Source organism: Pyrgilauda ruficollis, unplaced genomic scaffold (genome assembly GCF_017590135.1).
Source record: "Pyrgilauda ruficollis isolate IOZ18807 unplaced genomic scaffold, ASM1759013v1 scaffold31, whole genome shotgun sequence".
In the NCBI taxonomy this organism is placed as follows: Eukaryota; Metazoa; Chordata; class Aves; order Passeriformes; family Passeridae; genus Pyrgilauda; species Pyrgilauda ruficollis.
In genome coordinates this window covers 462,260-482,375 of record NW_024524489.1, presented here as the reverse complement: position 1 = coordinate 482,375, position 20,116 = coordinate 462,260, and the positions used below count along the sequence as shown (strand labels likewise).

Genomic DNA, 20,116 nt, shown 5'->3' with positions numbered 1-20,116 from the left:
TGAATACTTTTTTGGGGTAAACATTTTGCCCAGAATTACTATAGCCTTGATGTGCGATGGGAGAGGGGGCAGGAGGAATGGGAAGGGCTGCATACATCCCTTTTGCAAGGGGTATGAGCTCTGACAGGCTGCAGCCCTTGCTGCCCTGTGCCAGAGGAGCTGGTGCACAAGAGCTGCAGGTACAAATGCAGCAGAAACTTCACATCTCCCACACTGTACGAGCTGCAAAAGCTCAGAACTGACAGCCAGACATGTGACAGCGATGGGATTAGTACCTGGCACGTGGCACTAAAACATTTGGCGTTTCGCTATGGCTGCAGCATCATGCTGCAAGAACAGAATGATTCTGCAGGGGATGTAGGGGGCATGAATTTGTAAAGGGGTCTCTTCCCTTCCCTAGTGCATTCTTACCCTATCAGTCTGCAGCCATATTTCAGAGAGCAGCATTGCTAACCAATGCTCAGAGGATGGATGAAGGATGGTTTTAGAGACTGTTCCCTCAGTCACGAAGCCAGGACCCCACCGGTACAGATAAGACAATGTTCTGAGGAGTGCAGTGTGGGAGAGAGAGAAATCCATACAGTTCTGGGCATCAGAGTCACCATCATCCCCTAAAGCTCTTCTGGCTGGTGGGAGATTAATGGCATATATTTATAAAAAGATTATCCACTTCACATGTAACTCTACCCTGATATACAGTGAAAGTACAGTTCTCTGAGCCTTAAAAATATGTAAAGCTTGATCCTACGTTCTTAGGAAACCGAAAATGCCCACAGCATGGAACTTTGACCAGGTTGCATTCAAAAGGACAACTGCTATTGTCCATGAGCAGATCCAAGCTCCACCTGTTGACTTTAATTGGAAGTCCACAAGAAAACAAGAGATCAGATTCTGGGTATAAATAAAATAATTTACCTCAAACATAGAAAATGTCTCACAGATAAAGTTGCACAGGTCTAAAGAACAGGCAAAACCCTGTAAATGTATATGCAGCAAGAGAATTACTTTCAGGCATTTTAGAAATGCCAAAGCTGATGTATAGTTTCAGAGAACTAAAATTAAACAAGCCAACCATCATATTTTTAAGTCTTCACAAACTTTAATAGAAAATAAGCAACAGAACAGATGAGTAGGAAAGATCCTCTTTTAATCTATATTTTAATTCTATATTGGATCATACAACACATCTTCAGGCTCATTTAAAACTGAGCTGCTTCAGGGGGCATGGAGAGAACATGACACCAGAGATGGGTTTGTCATGTCCTTTCCCAAATCTCCCAGAAGCACATTCAGTTCCTGTCCCAAAATCCAAGCCACAGGGCTGTTTATAGTACTGATTGGAGCTGGCCAAGGAACAGGGAAACCACAGAGATCTGCAGCTCCCGGTGGTTTTGTTGGAAACAGACCCATTTCCAGGATAAAATCACAAACTTACACCTGTGGACCCCAAATCCTTTCATTCCCCTGTTAAAATGTTCAATCTTGTCTGGTGACCCCAGTGACAGCAGCCCAAAATAGGCTGCACATGTCAATCTGTCACTCTAGGGGTGCCTGGATTTTAATTTTCTATCCACGGCAGCTCAGTCAAAAATGGCTCTCTGAAGGTTAATGTAACTGCCACAAAATACAAATATAACAAGTTGCTAGGCTATTTTTGAAGTCCTGTGGTTTAAAATTCCTGAAGGAAGTGATGATCCTTTTTTGCCTGTGTCTTGCTTTATTGTGAAGGCTGTTACTGCTGATGCATTGAGGGTATGATGAACTATTGGGGCAACTGTGCTTAGTGAGAATGCTTTACTTCTTATTCATGCCTGTAGCTGGTGCATGAAGAAAAATGTAGAAAAATTTCCCTTTCTGATGCTAGATTGCTCGTATCTTTTATTTTCTCCTGCACTCATTTCACTTCTGCCTATTTTACTTTTTGTCTCTGTGGACAAAGGTTTGTACATCAACTGTCGATGTTTGATTACTATTTTCAAGTACCGATATATTATTTGAAAAATCTAATGAACCCTATGATAAAATCATCCCAAATCACATTGGGAAAGGTCAGTGGCTTTTAATGCCTATTATGCCACATACATATTGAAAAAATATCATCAGAAGCCAAATATGCTGCATGGTAAAACATTAAATTGTAGCCAAATCTGTTTTTCTCTAAGAGGGTGTGTTGCTGTGATGTGATGTACACACTATACTTGGCAGTTCTGTTTTTATGTCTGTCTGCCAGTACGTCCTCTGTGTTTGATGTCAAAACATATGTGTCACTGAAATGAAACAATGTTTTCTACTTATCTGTTTTTCTTCTCTTCTTTTTCCTTTCCTTTTTTTTTTTTTTCTTCTTTTAAAATATTCCTTCATTCTGGAAACTAAGTCAACATCCAAAAACCTGTGTGCAATGTTGTAGACCTGACAACTGCAATTCACCCTATTGGAAACTAAAGCTCTGACCATCACTGTTGTGGCAGTAAAGTAAAAAACAAGCAAAAAACCCACCCCCTCCTTTTATTCAGGGTTATGATATATCGGTATACAAACAATGACCCTCTATCTGAAAACTCATTTGCTTGATTCAGCTTTTAGCTTGGAGAGGTAAAGAGTTTTGCATTTGTCCTTGTGCACTTGGTGCTTTGTTACTCATCATCTTTTTCGCATAGGCTTAAATCAAGCGATGCTTACAAAAAGGCCTGGGGCAATAATCAGGATGGTGTTGTAGCCAGCCAGCCTGCACGTGTCGTAGATGAACGGGAGCAGATGGCCATCAGTGGTGGCTTTATCCGCAGGTGAGCTTTTTTATCCACTGTTTTCTCTCTGTTCTCCTTGTCACTGATATATTTAGATCGCTTCCATATGGTCAAAAGTTCTGTGGTGCTCATTAACTCCTTCAGAGGTGCTGGGTAGTGTGATGGAGCCAGGATTTTCCACCAAGTGGTGCTCGGATTCAGGTCGAAGGTGACTCAGACATGACCTAAAGGTTTACTGCATCCAGGGGCTTCTCCTGGCCCTGAGGGTCACTTGAGCTCTAGTGCAAAGGATGGTGACCTTGCTGGAAATCCTGGAAGGAAGGGTCTTAGCCCTGAGAACCAGAAGATGCTTGAAAAACAAGCCCAAACCTTTCTTTTTGAGGCTGCCCAGATCTGGGCAATAATAAACTAGAAATAAAGTCTATTTATTTATTTCACAGCAGCACTGTGAGGGTGCAGACAGCCATGGCCAGCCAGCACTGTCCTCAGCATTCCAGCTCCCAGTGTGAACACGTGTCCTGGGGGCCTTATCATGGGTCTCACTAATGACACTTGTCAAACGCCTCCGAAATGAAGTGTCAGATAAATACTAGTTTATTGCCATTATGTCTCAAGGCATGTAGTGCCCATTATCCATCCTTGCCAGAAGATGTACCAAAGCATCCAAATGCCTTCCCTTTCTTTTCAACAACAAAAAAGCCTCAGGCTTCCTGCCAAAGCACCGAGCCAAGCCCAGAACTTGAAGAACACTTTAAACTAGAGGTGCACCCCTCCCCTGCTCATGAGTACCCTCAAAACCTCACTGCATTGGGAATGATGCCCCATTCCTCAGCTGCTGGGAAGCCACAGCTGTGGAGGAACAGAGTGGGAATCCCTGGACTCTCAAAGCAAAGCCAGTTTGATGCACACAGCTATATTAAAGGCATCCCCACTGCAAACTTCCCACAACACACAGGGATCCAGCACAAAGTACCTACTGATTACAGAGCTTATGGGGCAGGTATTTAGCTGACAATGCTATCAGCATACTAGTAGGCAAAGCTTTGATCTCTGAAGATTAAGGACACTAGTTTAATAAGTAATTATCTTTCCAAAAACTATTATCCACTTATTTTTTTGGCTGCTGTGATAAAGGGAAATCAGTGTGATAGAAACAATGCTGTCATGCAATCTGGAGCGTGGGATGGAGTTGCCATTTAAGTTTGATGGGTCTGCCATTCACTTTTAAAAAAAATTTCTGGATGGCAGCCCCACCAGAATGATGGCTGGGGCATGATAGTAGATTAGCAGTGAAGGAAGTTACGCTGCACCATGACTGTTCTGCAAATAGCCTGGAGCACCCTTCGGGCACCTACATGAACACAAACTGCATAAGAGGCTCAAAATAGGAATTTTCTGAACGGCACCCATGGACCTTGCTTTGCACAGTATCAGTCACCACCTGCCTCTTCAGTCACTGGAGAGTTGAACTGGGCTTTGGCTCAAGCACAAGCTTTTCCTTCCAAAAAGCAAGCAACTGCAAAAGATGGTGCTAAGATTGAGAGATAAATGATCTTTACTGAAGCCAGTAAATCTGAGAGAAGCTGCTTCTGTCTTTCACCAGAAATACAGTTAATTAAATAGGATGCTAGGTCAGGATTTTCACAGCTGAAGCACGTCTTCCCCAATATCTCTGTGAGCCCAAGCATACAAGAACTGGACAGTATTCATTAGTGATCTGCAGTCCAAGGAGGGGAGCTGCTATCGCAGCGGGAAGGTGGCAATTCCACCACCTTGCAGCACTTCCCATGAACGGTAACCACACACACATCCGAATGGAGCACGCTTTCATTCTTGGGGGAGGATGATCACTGCAGAGGGGTGCAGCATGTGGTACAGGCAAGCTCAGGCAGCAACACCTCTATCAACAGCAGACACGAGCAGTATAAACAGAGCACTGATAACCCACACAATTGAGCCCAACATCCAAAAAATAAGCATGTAACATTTTTCAGGTTATCTACTCATTAATCCCTTTTGTTCAAAGCTGAGCAGCCTGCTCCTCAGGTGACAAGCAATGGAGGATGCAGTGGAGGTTTTGGGTGAATCACAGTTTCAGGAGGAATCTCCTGTCTCTGCTTTAAAGAATTGGGTTTTTGTTCCCAGGGTAACAAATGATGCCCGGGAAAATGAAATGGATGAGAACCTGGAGCAAGTCAGCGGCATCATTGGCAACTTACGTCACATGGCCTTGGACATGGGCAACGAGATCGACACACAGAACCGCCAGATTGACAGGATCATGGAGAAGGTAAGAGCTGCCTTTTCCATGAGGACCCCAAAAGGGGCTCTGTTTTCCCTTCTCCAAGGGGAGAAATGGGCCTGGAAAGGACAAGGGACAGAAATAGCTCTTCTCCCTCCAAATCCTTGGGCCAAAGCAGAGCTCGCTGCTGTGAATCCAGTGCAGGCTGGGTTGAACCCTTGCTGTTGAGTTTGCCACACAGCTGCAAGGAGACCCCTTAGCAGACATCAAGGCTCCTTCAACAGCTCTGAAAAAGGACAAGTGCCCTGAACTATGCTGAACTGTGGGGCTTGGATCTGACTGCCCTGGCACTTTCTGGAAAGTTTTAAATCCTCCTGGGCTTTTCCTTCCTCAGAAACTCTGTGAGCAGCTCAGGAGTAGATCACCTGCTTGGAGGACCAGTCCTCAAAGAAGGATGAGGATTTATTAGAATCCCAAATCTTTGCCATATGGTAACAGTGCAGCCAGTTTTGTTATGCTGCTTATAACAACATTAGGACAGAGATATCCCTCCTGCTCTCTTGGGGGAAGGTGTGTGTGTATGTATATAGATTGTGTGTGTATATATACATATATATGTATATATATATATGTACACACATACATAATTGGGCCCCACAGGGCCCCAGTGGAATACAAAAGCCCAGCATTAGTTCTGCAAAATCACCATCTAAAAAGGCAGAAAGCACCGTTCCAGTGACAGACCTGCACTGCAGACTTCTGAAGTAGAGAGCAACCCCCTCCAAGCCTGGCTGGGAGCTCACTGCCATCCTGAGATCCCAAAATCTGCAGGCCATCTGCATTGGTACTGGCAGAGCTCCAGGCACAGGCACAGCCAGGCTGAAGTGACATAAGAGGCTAGATCTTCATCTGGTGTAAAACCAACACAACGCTCCACTTCCGTTGAGATTTACACAACCTGAGGATCTAACTCAAGGACTTGCATGTGGTGCTTAGAGTTAATTCTGACCTCAAGTGGTAGAGCCGGTGCTCTTGAGCCATCTTACACATGCACGCCCCCTCAAACAAGCAGGATGCCCATGCCTGTTTTTCATGTCAGTTAACTATATCAGAGCCTAGTAATAAAAATTAAGGAAAATACTGCACTGAGGGATTCACTCAGAAGAGTGAAGAGCTTTCCTTATTGGAGGCAGATTCCAGAGAGGACTGGGTGAAGTATACATTGTCTGAAGGGTGGGAAGATCATCCCTGAGAGAGAGGCAGCCACCTGGCATGTAGAGCATGTGGCTTGGTGCTGGTCAAAAGTCTTGCTTTATAAAGCTGCACGTGTTGGACTGCACTGGAAAATGCACAGTATTACTGGGATGCCATTATGCACCATTTAATATTTCTGTGAAAAGGAGGAGCATCGGGGGAAGGATTTACTGCTGCTATTCAAACGCAAAGAGCTAGAAAGCAGCACATCTCTTTATACTTTGAGAAGGGACAGGGAGTTTATATAGCCTGCACCATGAGTACCTTTAAATATGAAGCCTATGACATACATTATTTTCTCAAAGCAATGAGGACGTGCATTATTGTGTTCCCACTTCCCCTGCTCATGTCACTGTGACAGGAGACATGCCCTGTGGATGAAAATCAGTGGCACCCTACCAGTGCCTGCAGGATTCTATCCCAAAATACAGCAAGCCCAACAAGTCACTGTTCTTCTACCAGCTCAGGCTTGCAAACATCTGGATTTTGAAAACATTGACCAGGCCCTCTGTGCACATAAAGCACATGGGCCAAACCTCTAACAGTGCATGCTGAGAGCAGTGAGCTGAAGGACCGGTCTTCCACAGCTCTGTGGTCTTCTCACAGACTTTGGCATTTTGTATAGCAATGGCAAAATAACATTGACAGCTAATGCATTCATAAAATCACCCAGGGCCCTTGGCTAAGGAACAGTGACACATTTGTGAAAGATGGATTTGCATCGTACACAGAGGAGTCATCATGAGAGCAGCACAAAACTAAGACAGTCTTCTGTCTTAGTGAAAAATAAGCCAAATTTCTCAGAGGAAGGGCATACAGTAATGAGGTACTAGAAAAAGGAACACAATGTATTAGTAAAACCCTCTATAAAAGACAGAAATATTGGTTAGCTGGATAACAGCAAAACCTCAGTTGCACACACATCCAGTCTGCAATGAAATGTGGCAACAGACCCTCATCCCCCTCACAGCATTGCCAGGGTTGTTTTCTTGACCAGCTGCAGCATTGTGCTTTGGGTCAACTATGATCTTTAGAAAGACCCTTGGCTGGCACAGTTTGAAAATGTTGGGGTGCATCATAAAGCTAAGCCAAAGTACCCTGGGATGCATCATAAATGCTCCTAAAGGATTTATGTTATACTGAATTCATGCATCCAAACCAGAGCAATCTCATAGTGCAGCGATGTATCCACAGTAATCAGGACAGCAATGAATAAAAGGCTTTATTTATCCTTTCCTCAGATCAGAGAGAAAGGAACAAAAACCAAAATGACAGTGTGATGAGTAGGTCAAATGGCACCATCACCAGAAGAACCTGGCCCTAAAATCTACCATAAATAGGAGGCTGGGAGGAAAGTAGAGGGGGCTCAAATCACTCTGTCTTGACCTAAGTGGGAAGGTCAGCACAAAGAATCCCACTGCCTCCAATGCAACATCACCCGCCAGACACTAATGTCTAAACATCATTAGGAACATGATGTTTAATCACTGTTCAATGAATATTCATGCATTTCATGACAAAGGTAACTGCTTCCAAACCCATTAACTTTTTAGGTAGCCTTTTGGCAAAAGCACACAAAATTGTACTGTTGTAGACAAGGTCAAACTCACGGCTGAAATAAAGGAGTGTGGCTTGTAATGAGTAGTTTTGCTGATTTACGCTTGTTGAGGAGCTGGCATGTGCTACTGCACTAAAAATACACATAGCATTTTCCAAAACAATTACAGAGAAAAGCCCAAGATATTTCAGAAAGATTTATTGCACATCAGCATAAACATTCTTAAAGGATTCTTAAATGCATGTGGGAAAGCTGCTTCACCATTCTGTCTTTGCAAATTGGAGATTTAAAATAAATCTGTACATCTCTGGGATACACCCCAGAGATGTGGGAACAATCATCAAAGCTAACAAAATGCAGCCATCAAACCGCAGAAAGAGTTTGCTATTGGGACCCATGCTTTTAAAGCAGCAACACAATTCTCACCTTTCCCACAGGTCTGGTTTTAAAAATTGAAACCATTTTCTATCTAGTCCCTCTGCTAGAATAAGTCGGCATGGCAACGTGGGGACGAGTGGAGTTTTGCCAGTTTTTGTCAGCTAAAACAGTGTCTTTAGTCTCCAAAAGTAACTTCTGCAGAGCTACAGAAAGTCATGGTCCAAGTGTCTTCCCACTCAGAGAGAACTCCCCAACCTCCCAAGTGGTGCCATTTTATTAATGGCATTTTATAATCATGGGAGGTGTTACCCCAGGGAAAACAGTGCAGGTAATGGCTCAGTCTATGCTGGACTAAACTGCAGTCTGACTGCTTCAAATCACAGCAGAATCTCTGCCTTTTCTTAACTCCTGTTTATGCTGCTGCCCAATGAAAGAGGCTACTCTCTCTTGCAACTACATTGGTGAACTTTGGAGTACTGGCACCCCTCCCACCTAATCCCTTCCTTTCACATGCAGAGCAAAGATATCCAGGCTGATCTTTTCAAATAAATTTATCTTTACCAGCATTCCCTACATCAGATGATCCAGCTTCTCTGCTCCGGGAGTCTCTACACTGACCAAAGTTTTAGTTTTGGCTAGTACCTGATGATCTAAGTTAGACTACAGTCTGGGTCCACTGAATCTTAGAGGGTTCTGAAGCTTTTCCCCAGCAAAACACAGATGCGCACCACCAGTTCTCATGCTGCCATCTGTTACCATCAGTACCACCAGTGCTGTCGACAGCACCAGCTGCAGATCTGGCACAGCGTTTACACGAGTTCAGTGGAGCTGACCACAAACAGAAAAGGTCTGCTCAAAGGCCACATGAAGTAAAATCAGAAAATCTGTAATCTCCTTTTGGGTCCCTAATACCACTATAAAGAGCAGCTCTCCAGTATTTTCATTTTTTCTGTGGCCTAGCCAAAATTATGGAACTACCTACAAAGCACTGTCTTCCTTCCCTGTACTCTTTTTTTCTCTCATACTCTCTTTCTTCCCTGTACTCATCGCTCTCTTTCCTCTGTGTTTCCCCAGGCTGATTCCAACAAAACCAGGATTGATGAAGCCAACCAGCGTGCAACAAAGATGCTGGGCAGTGGTTAAATGCAGAGAAGTGCATTTCCTTTTAATGCTGTCCAGCAGGGCAGCACCTTCATGCTTTTATCATGGTATTTATCTACTAGGTTTGCACACATGCACATATCAGCCCCATTGTAAATGTTGTCCTGTGTAGTTTGTCAGCTTCCCAAAAATGATACTTGTAATTATTTTTTTCTAGATATCTTTCTTTCCAAAGGTTGTACATAGTGCTGATTTGATGGCTATAGCTCACTATGATGTTTTTTGGGGTTCTTCCTTTCCTTGTTTCTGTTTTGGATTCCTTTCCTTTTATTTCCTTCTCATTTTTTTTTTTTTTTTATGTTTGCTGAATGACAACACTGTTGGAATGCTAAACGTGCTGTTAACCTTTAAATATACAGTATTGTTCTTGTAAAACTGTGACATTCCACAGAGCTACTGCCATGCTCCTGTCTTTGGGTATCATGATGTTTAAGCACTTAAACCTGCTGTCTTCAGTTCTTCATTGCCATTATCTGTTGTTATGATTTCATGATTAGACAATGTGGAATTATATTACTATAACAAGCATTGCACTAAAAAGTGATGTGATTTATGCAGTTATGCATGAGGAATAAATAGACTTTTAGACTCCTACTTAAACAAGAATTTTCCCATGGCAGTAGCACACCAACAATGACAACAAAAGCATGCTCAGTATTCGGAACTCTTTTGGGACTATGTTATACCAGCAAGTTTGCAGTTGTGCCACTTTTTTCTTGTTGATATATATATAGTTATTAATCATGATCATTTTTTTAATTATGAAAAAGAGGGATTTGGCACTCACCATTTAGCCATTGCCAGCAAAATAAAAGCTTGGCTGAAAATATGTCAAAGACAAAAAGAAACAAGTGTAATATATTGGGTTTGTCTGCTGCTTTTGAAGACTATCTTTTGGAGGAAACAACTACCATATGAAATGGTGCAAAGAAATGTAATTTTTATAAGGCTCTCTCTTACTAGTCGCTATCCCCATGTGGTTTGTTATTGGTACAGTTCTCTGTTGCTTACCTAGAGCTATGCACACCAAATCGCTGAGATGTTTAGTAGCTGACAATTAAAAATAATTAAAAAACCTAAATGAATGAACTCTAGATAAACTGTGAGATAAATATCATTTACAGCATGTAATATGAAAATTCCTTATGTCTCCTGTCAGTTTGTGAAGTGATTGACATTTTGTAGCTAGTTTAAAGATTATTAAAAATTATAGATCTCAGAATCCATGCTTGCTTTATCCATTTGTTGCCCTATGTGTCAGTGACAACTTCTTGTTTGCAACTCAGCTGGGAGAAGAAGCGCAAAGTCTAAAGACTCTTTACAAACTGCTTTTGTATTGTGTTTCGTGGGAAACTAAAGATTTTGGTTTGCAATACTGTAGAAAAGTAACTACACGAAAAATTACACTTGGTACATTCCGAGTGACTGTTATTTTAAATTAGGTGGCTCGGATTGCCAAACACTGAATCAAAATAATTTTCTCTTGTTCAAGGGAAAAAAATGACATAAATATTATGGTAGAGAAGGATATAGGTTCTTAGTAGATAAAATCCATTCCTGTAGTGGATTTAGTCATGTGCTAATACACCTTTTTTCAAGGAAGGCTTTGACCTACAGAGTTTGGATAGTCTGTTAACAATAATTTTCTCAAATGACTAACAACAACTAGGGTTTGCTGCCAATGAAAAGCGTTATCATATTTTCCCAGGGTTTTTTCCCCTATATGAACAAATTAGAATTAATTCTGCATGAGTGACAGTTCACTCATGTGTCTCACATGGCCGTAAGTCAAAATACACAAAGAACATAAATGCTTGCATAATTAAAATTGCATGATAATGCAGACAAGCTACATTTTCTTTAGCAGCTTTTTATTTTTGGTATCTATTAAAAATTCATTTATGCAAATATTTTCCTCCACTATTTCAAACCAAAGAATAAACTTCAAGCAAACACTTTTAATCTGCTGACCATTTCTAATCCTGTCTGTTGGGGCATTCCAGTATTTGTGACAGCACAATCATTCTGTGATGTCAAAGCCTACTGGGGGAGGGCAATAATCATATTGGAAAATGCGTCACAATGGGAACACGCAAATACAAGGATATTTGCAAAGGGTGAGAAATAGGTAAAAAACAAATGAAGATGTTAATGGACATATTATTTTTTGTATTTGACAAGAATGTACCCTATCGGAAGAAACTCATACTTCCAAAAGCCATTAAAGCTGATCAAAAATATAACTGTTGCTGTGAAGGAACATGTTTTGACATCTGTTTTCATGTGGAACAAAGATCAAAACCCAAACTACTGGAACTTTTTGCCAGATGGGAAGCTTAAAGGACAGAAACTTTGAAATGTTTCATTGCAGCTGCCTTTGTATCCTCCTCCACTGCATGCAGGGTCTTCCATGAGCTGGCTGAAAATTACTTGAGCAAATATGTTTATTGAATTTCTCTGATATTTTCGGAAATTGACTCTTCTAGGATTAATTATTCTTGAAAGAATGCAAGGAAAGGCTCGACCTCATGTAGTTTATCACTACAACAATCTGCTTTTGTTTGTTGAGTTTTGTGCACCCCAAATCCCTGGTGTAGCAGCTGACTTAACAGCAGGAAATCCCAGATGCTTTAAGCAGAACACTGCCTGCAATGTGGCATTTCCCTTTTTGTCCCCTTTCTCCCTCTGGTTGGCCCCTGGGTCCCTGATCCACTGCAGCCTCTTGCTGAGGCTGAACAAGCACAGGCAGAGTTACCTGCTTGAGGAAAGGGACATGGCAAGGGGCTGGAATTCAACTCTCCCCGGATAAAATGGCCATATTGAAAGGCACAAAGCTTGATAAACTATCTCTTATTTCTAGACTTTTAGTGCCATTTCACCAATGGTTTCTAGGATGGCAAGATCCTCATGTTGATGTTGGTTTGAGGTGGTCATAGGGAAAAGGGTTTTTAATATTCTCAATTGGCATAGTTGAATAAACCATGCATCTGGATAAGGAGAACAAAAAGACAATGTCCGTTGAGCTCTAAAAATCCACCATTAAAAACTTCTTTCACTTCATGCATTCTCCTCCTTTCCTAGCCTAGGTGAGAAATGGCAATATAAAAACAACCAAGGAAGGATATTTGAATGTTATTCCTCAACAGAACAAAAATCATAAGTAGTGTAATAACTCATGAAAAAATAAAAAAAAGATTACCTTCATCAAATATCTGACCTGATTTCAGCAGAGAGAAACTAAGAAAGAAAATTGAAAAAGGTAAGTAAAAATCAAAGTGGATTGCTTCTAAGAAACCTTAAAACTTTTAGGATGTTAATGATTCCCAACTGTAGCACAAATGCAGAGCTTTTGAACTCAAGAGTGTTACAGCTATCTGGAGTGACACCAATGCAAGAAAAGAAACCATGAATAATACTCAGCATCTTGTGGTTTGACAGAGCACATGTTATAAAATGTGAATGGATTTAATGCAAAGGTAAAGTGAAAAATAACTATTATTCTTGAAAATTTGGTGATGTTACTATATATTAAAAAAACTATAACAAAAAATCAATATTGCCTGATTTTAATTTGTTTTCAGGAAATGTAAATTATATTAGCTTACATGGACAAAATATATCCTTCATTTCTGAAGAAAACTAAATATGCCAGAGTTAGCACAGCAAACTGTAAAGTGCCCCCTGAGAGAGATGCCTGTGCCATGTGACACACTTATTATAGATATACTTTTAATCTAGAACTAGAGATGATAATTATTCTCCAAAATATTCTGTGTGCCACACTAGCTGCTAGCCTCCACAGGCTTTGGATCTGGACCTGAATGTGCAGAGATCACCAAAGACTTTTATTTAAGGGATCTGAATGCAGATAAACTAATCCACACACTTCCTTCCCCCTCCTTTTCCTTCTCCTTTGTGTACATGTGCACATATAACTTTTTAATTTTAAAGGCATTGAAAAGGGAAGAGATGAGTACTTGGTAATAAGGAAAATTATGTGTGTTAGAGACAGCTTAAGTATCTGCACGGCTGCTGTGTGCGTCTGTGGGCGTAGGTGTGTAGGATGTGACTGCTGTCTGTTGAGCCATTTTGTTTGGAAGTTAGTGGAACCCAGAGTATTTTTAAACCTGCAAACAGCTACAAGAAATGCAGACAGAGGAGAGAAACCCTGCTGAGAAGTTAGGGCGTTGGGCTGGTTGGATGGGGTCGGGGGAGCAGGTCCCATATAATTTACTTTGCCAGTGTTGGATCCCTCTGTAAGCGTATTAAGAAAGATTATGTTTGTGTTGTAAAATACCAAACAGTTTTGAATGTTATTTCGTAAATACAAAATACCCTCTCCCCTTTCAAAAAAAGAAAACATCAAAAAAACCGCAAAAACCCATCCAACCTAACCCCACAAGATGGCGGTGAGGGAAATCAAAATAAACCATTATGTGGGACCATGCTGTTTCCCACACATTTGGGATCTATTCCAAGTTCACTGCTGCCCATGCAAATTCTGCTCACAATGGGTAACCAGTTTGGTCAAGCAGTGGGTAGCAGATGGAGGGGGTGATTCTCCTGGTGTGCTTCCCAGCTCCTTGCTGAATGGGAGGAGCGGCGGCTGCGGGATCAGGGCTCCCTCCCCGCCTTGCCAAAGCCATGCTGTGGGCAGTCGTCCATGGCTGGCTCCCAAAGTGCGCTGCCTTTGCTCCACGCCTTCCAGACCACAGCTCCCTGCACACCGCTCCTGTTCCAGTGCTCCCCACACTTCTGTTCTTCTCCCCTGGCTTCTCTTGGCTCTCCCCAGCCCCTCCTGCTTCCCCAGCTCCCACCCAGCTGCTTGTTACCTTCCTGTTCTTCTGGTGCTGAATTCACCTGCCTCCACTGTTGTCCCTCATTCTGCTCACCTCTCATCCCTCCACCTTCATGTTTTTTTACCCCTGGGCTTTCAGTCAGGCTCTCTCCTCCACGATTTCAGCAGGAGACGCTCCAGAGAAACAAACGCCTCTGGCTTTTCACTCCACAGCTGAACACCACACCAGTGTCATGCTGAAGGACACCTACGAGGCAGCCCTGGCTCAGCCCCGACAGTCTCAGAAGCCAAAAAATGAGTGCTGCCAGGGGAATTTTTTTAGATAGTCTATCCAAAAATGTCAAAAAAGCTTCCATAGGCTGATGCAAACAAAGATGCTTGGGTAGCTGAGGACCGACAGGCAAGCACCGGGAAGATATTTCACAGAAGGGCAAGAAATGAGAGCCCCTTCAGCTGCTGAATTTCATATCTCTGGTCCACAGCACAAGTAGTGAGTGCTTCTCCATGAGACAACTGGAGAATCCTTCCTAACAGAGACAAAACAGTTCACTTTCCCTTCTTCCACAAATGTCATTCATTAAAGCTACCAATACTACAGTTTTGGTTGATTTGTTTGTTTGTTTTCCTTAGGGTTTTTTTTAAATTTTTTTGGCTGATTGGTTTTGGTTTTTGTTTTTGGTTTTTTTTTGTTTTGTTTTTCTGGGTTTATTTAAGCTAAATTCAGAACACCTCAAGCTGGCATTAAAAAAACCCCACTATATCTGAAATTATTTAGTAAACTTTACTATAGGCAGTCCTGAATTAATTTGTTAAATGCTACCTTAAATACAGGAACTGTAAGTTCTACTTACAACACAGTAGGTCTTCTATGCAAATTCTGACCAAAATTTCATTAAAAAGGAACAAATCAGTTAATTTCCACTTTCATGAGGGGTTGATGAGGCTTCCAAAGCATGACTATGCACAAATCCCACTGTGCTAAGGGGATCTTCAGGCATCAAAACCAACAGGACACAAACTTGAGCAAAATGCTTGTAAGAAACATTACCTATTCTAACTTCCCTGTACTGGATTTATGGACTTTACCACATCAGCAATAATAAATCCAGCTGATGACAGGACACCAAAAGCCTGGGTTGTTTTAGAGTCAGTTTATAAACACCATGAAAACACATGCAGATAAGTTCATTTTGAAGAAACAGATTATAATTCTGACATTTAGCCTTAAGTCTTTATCCTAAGCTGCATTTTCAGTGCCTACCTCACATTTCTGTTTCTTGGATTAAATTAGAATATGAGAAGAAATTAATCAGGAACATTAAACTTAATGAACTGCTACTTTTTTAGGCAATCTCTACAGCCTTACCCTCAGAAGTCAACCCATATTAGTTGACTTTCTCGGCCTTGAGGTTAAAAAGAAAGTCTCTTTGTCCTGCAACTGATGTATAATTAAGTTTTAAAGCCCTAAACACCCACCAGAAGCACTGGTAAATCAGACAGCTGGAGAAGAGGAAGGGGCTGGGGCCGGAGGAGGGTGCAGAGGAGGAGCAATCCAAGCTGAAAATGGACACAGTAAAACCCACGGTGCAAAGCAGAGTGCTGCTGTGGCTGCAAGGACACAAGGCATAGCCCTGTGACATCCTTCTGTTCCGCAGTGACCTCGTTTAAAGGCACAGGGACTGCACAGCGGAGACCTGTAAGCATAAATCATAGAACTGCTTTGGGTTGGAAGGGGCCTTAAATATCACCTAGCCCCAATCCCCTGCCATGGACAGGGACACCGCCCACTAGAAGGTCACGGACAGTGACTTTAGTGAGCAAAGACTTGAGTAAGATCAGGGTCTCAGTTGATACTGAGTTGGAAACCTATAGATTGCAGATTACTGTATTATGACACAACTCTCTAATTACTTCTGATTATGCTTAATAGTAAAAAATAAACCAAGAAAAGCAATCTGGGGGAAGGAGAAAACTACCAAAGTATCTCAGTAACTGATTCAAAATATTTGCTTCTAACTTCCTTTAAAATATTTCTGGTTAAAGAGAAACAGGAGAACTAAAAAGCCTTAATTCAACTTCAGTCAGTAGCAGTTTATTGCAGGGAAGGGCTTGACTTGTTATGCACGAGGTGCCAGCCAGATGTTCTCCCTGCCCATCAAATGCCCTGCACAGCAGTGCCTGTGTCCCAGCAGTGTCCCCAGGCTGCTCCTGGGGCCAGCACCCCCTGCTGTGGGCACGTACAGCCCATCGCTGCCCCACGAGCTTCAGCCCGAGCAGGAATGGGCAAAGGTGCAGCTGGGCCAAAGGAACCGTGTGTGGGCAAGTCTGCTCACGAGTCTATGTGCCTGCGTCAGAGGGAGAAACTGAAGTGGCACAGGAATATCTTCTTTCAGCCATCTCTTAACCATAAAGTTCATCTTAGTTGAGTCTGGCTGGCAAACGTGTTGACAGGGCAGAAGCCTGAGTGAACACAGTTCTTTTTTCATGGCTGCCTCGAGACTTTGCAGTGATACAAGTCATCCTACGCCAAACAAAATCCACCTGCTATTTATGGTCAAACACACACAGTGTTTCTGCAGAGTTTTAGAAGTGAGAATGGCTGCTGAGAATTGAGCTCATTATTGAAGGAGTGACATACATAACACTATATCATTGCTGTGTACCAGCTTTGATTTTCTTCCTTTATTTAACTGTCCAAAACAAGCAAGCTTGTTGTTAGTCATTTGGAGTTCCACTCTGATAAAACACTGAGCAAACCTGAGAAATGATGAGTGGGATTGCAGCCACTGTAAAATATTTGAAGTGCACTCTGTCTCTTGCTGTCTCTGTAAAGCACTTCCGGGAAATGCTCAGTTCTATAGGTCTTGCCTAAGATAAACTCCTGAAGCTGTGAATAAATGAGGGGTAGGAATCACCTGAACACAATTGCAAAATTATTTCAATAAGTACTTTGAAACACAGAAAATCTTTTTAATGTACACAAAGTGTACGATGAGGGTGATGATAATAGAGATTTTATAGGTTTTGTGAAACTATGATGGCAGGCTAAGCAGAATATTTGTTCTCTGTTTCCTGGGTCTTCTCATAGGGACTGCTGGGCAAGTATTCAAAACTGAGCCAGCACAGCAAACTATGTAGTTTCAATATTAAACCTGAAATTCCAGTTTTGAAGCAGAAACTGGATTATTCAATCCACTAACTAGGACACATGACTTCAGTCAATGCAGTGTCCAGGTAACAGCAAAATTATTCTGAAAAGCAAAGAAGGTGAAGGTCCACATCAGCATCTTTTCAAACAAAAATTCTGAATAACTGCCACTGTTCTGGGAAAACTCTCTAGGATTAGGAATCTTCTTAGAGTGTTGTATAACACTGTGCTACAATCAGTTTTTTATGAAGTTGTGATTCCCAAACCACACAAAGTCAGCACATCACGCAGGTTACAAGAATTAAATATGATGGAAATGTACAAGTGGTTGAGGGATACAGAAGGACAGTGACATGCTGCCAGTAAGTTACACAAACTTGGGAATGGTAATTATTGAGGCAAGGCAAAAAATAAAAGGCAGACAGCCAGGTGAGGAAGGGACAGCTCTCTAACCCAAGCCCTGTCCATCTTTTCACTGAGATGTTGCTGGCAGAACTTCAGCCTGAATTGAATACTGAAGTGACAACACAAAAACTCCAAATCTCTTGGGTTTGGTATAGTCTTCAAGTTTGGCCCATCTCTTGCAGAATATCCTTGATATCTCTTACAGAATATCCTTTACATCCTCGTAGATATTTATATCCCCCTGCCATGGGTGGTACTTTCTTTCAAGTCTCTTTCTACTTACTTAAATGACCAGCCACATTAAATCTATTTTTACATTAAAGGAATTAATGCCTTTGAGCTATTTTTCTTCTTGAAAGAAGTATTTCTCCATGAAGAATTTTCATTGTTCTATTAAAACAAACAAAATCCAAACCCAACAGTTTATTTAGACAAGGCTGAAACAAAGTCAAGTAATTTCAAAACTCGAAAGTACCATCCCTGGTTCTTGCTGTTTTGTCTGAGCTGAATTTCAGTGTTGACAGGGGATTTAACGCTGTGTTGGTGCAGTCATAAGTAATAGGAAGTACTGTGGGATAAAAAACTAACTTATCCTCACGGAGAAAAGCGGGGGAACACACTGTGAGAATGCAGTAGTGGTGAAGGAATGGGGAATGGAGAATAAAAGCAACCAAGCACACAAGCAAAAACCCACCAATATCAACCAAACAAACTCCTTCCAAAACCAGGAGCCCAACAAATTCCCAAATCCAGTATATGTGCCAAAAAGGCCTGGAGAGCAACTTCTATGCAACAAAAATGCAGCGTTTCTGAATCAAATACTGTTGTGGAGTTTTTGCCCCTGTAAATTCTATCTCATTTTCTAGGTGAATTAATTTTTTTTTTTTAATTCAAATTTTGGAATTTTGGTTAGGAAAAAATATTTTCTTTTTCACAGTGTCCCTCCATTATTTAACAATCTCCATCTCTTTCAAGAAACACCAACAAGCCAACACCTGCAAAGGCATATACTGCAGAATCTCATTTGCACAGCCGAGAGTAACTTTAGCAAAGAGGTTGTTTTTGCAGCCCAGAGTAAAGAAAATATGCTGTCAAGACAAACTACAACTGTTTAAATCATTCCTCTGTGAAGCGATGGTTTCCTGCAGGGAGAAGTCCCAAAAGTGTATTTGTGCATCTGCAAATGCCTTCGCCACTCCTCTGCCCAGCACAGTGCGGAGAGAGCCAAGAAAATGAAGTCATGATTCCACAGCTTGTGGCTTGGGTTGTTTGTTGTTGCTGTTCTTTGAACAAATACTTCAGAGGAGGGAAAAATATTCCTCCCCGTCCCAAGCGTCCCCAGTAAAACTGGCGTATTTTAAGTGGCAGAAAGGGTTTGAATACAGCCCAGACTCTCTGGCTGCCAATGTGCTCCTGATTGAGCCCCACATGCTGCAGCACATCACAACCAGATGGATGTAAGGGTAACTAACAGCAACACTGAGAAAATGCTTAGGGATATTCCATCTAGTTTTGCTCTAAAGAACTTCGGTGCCTGGGCAAGGAACACCTTCTGGAGATCCATCTGGCTCTGGTCCACATCCTCTTCCAAAACACCCTAAATTGACCTGGAACTGCTCCTGACAGCAGATAGTGTAGGCAGGCATTGCTCCTGCCCATCCTTATCTATGGCATGGCATGGCTTTAAACTTCCCTGCCAAGGGCAGGAACACCTTCCAAGGTGCTGAGAGCCCCAGGCAGCCTTCAATACTTCCAGGGACAGGGCATCCACAGCCTCACTGGGCAAAATGTTCCAGTGCCTCACTGCCCTCACAGCACCACCATCTCTGTCAGAGAAGTCTCAAGACCAAAGTCAGACCTAAAACATCTGAAATATCTGTACTTGCCAAAACAGAAAAATTAGAAGGTTTTTTTGTTTTGTTTTTTGGTTTGTTTTTTTTTCTTTTTTGTCAGGCAGGGCCAGGACGTAGTCTATATCACGAAAGTAGGGACAGAAAGAAAAGAAAAATTTAGTCAGGAATAAGGACTTAGGTAAATTAGGAGAGAAAACACATTCACATCTGCAATTTTCAAGGAAGAAGTGCTAGGACCTGTCTATAACAGTGAAAGAAGAGTCTCTGAAGCTGCAGCTGGAAATTCAAGAGTTGCTGTGGGAGTACAGCTGAGCCCTCAGCTTCAGGAGCAGGTGTTCAGGGGTGCACTGCCTCTCAGGAGAGCGCCCTTGGTCCAGATGCCAGGAGGCATCTCCTGACAGCACAGGTATGAAGAAACCTCAAAAAGCAAACAAATCCCCCCACCTCTCACCCCCTGTCCCTAAGCTATGCATTTCCAATTTGCCGGAATTACAAGCAGGTGCTCTGGTTAGACCTTGGATTTGGCTGTGCAGGGACACAAACACAGCAGGCACCTCAGCCTGCACTCCCCCAGA

General features: G+C 42.1%; 1 protein-coding gene across 2 annotated transcripts in view; it reads left to right on the top strand.

The window, feature by feature from the left end:
* SNAP25 (synaptosome associated protein 25) overlaps positions 1-10,559 on the top strand; it is a 61,762-nt gene extending 51,203 nt beyond the window's left edge. For both annotated transcript variants that reach the window (XM_041474078.1, XM_041474079.1), the window contains exons 6-8: positions 2,658-2,783; positions 4,890-5,034; positions 9,251-10,559. In XM_041474078.1, the coding sequence (XP_041330012.1) occupies positions 2,658-2,783; positions 4,890-5,034; positions 9,251-9,319 (340 nt within the window). In that variant the 3' untranslated portion in view covers positions 9,320-10,559. The remainder of the gene's footprint in view (positions 1-2,657; positions 2,784-4,889; positions 5,035-9,250) is intronic.
* Positions 10,560-20,116: the final 9,557 nt, after the last annotated feature.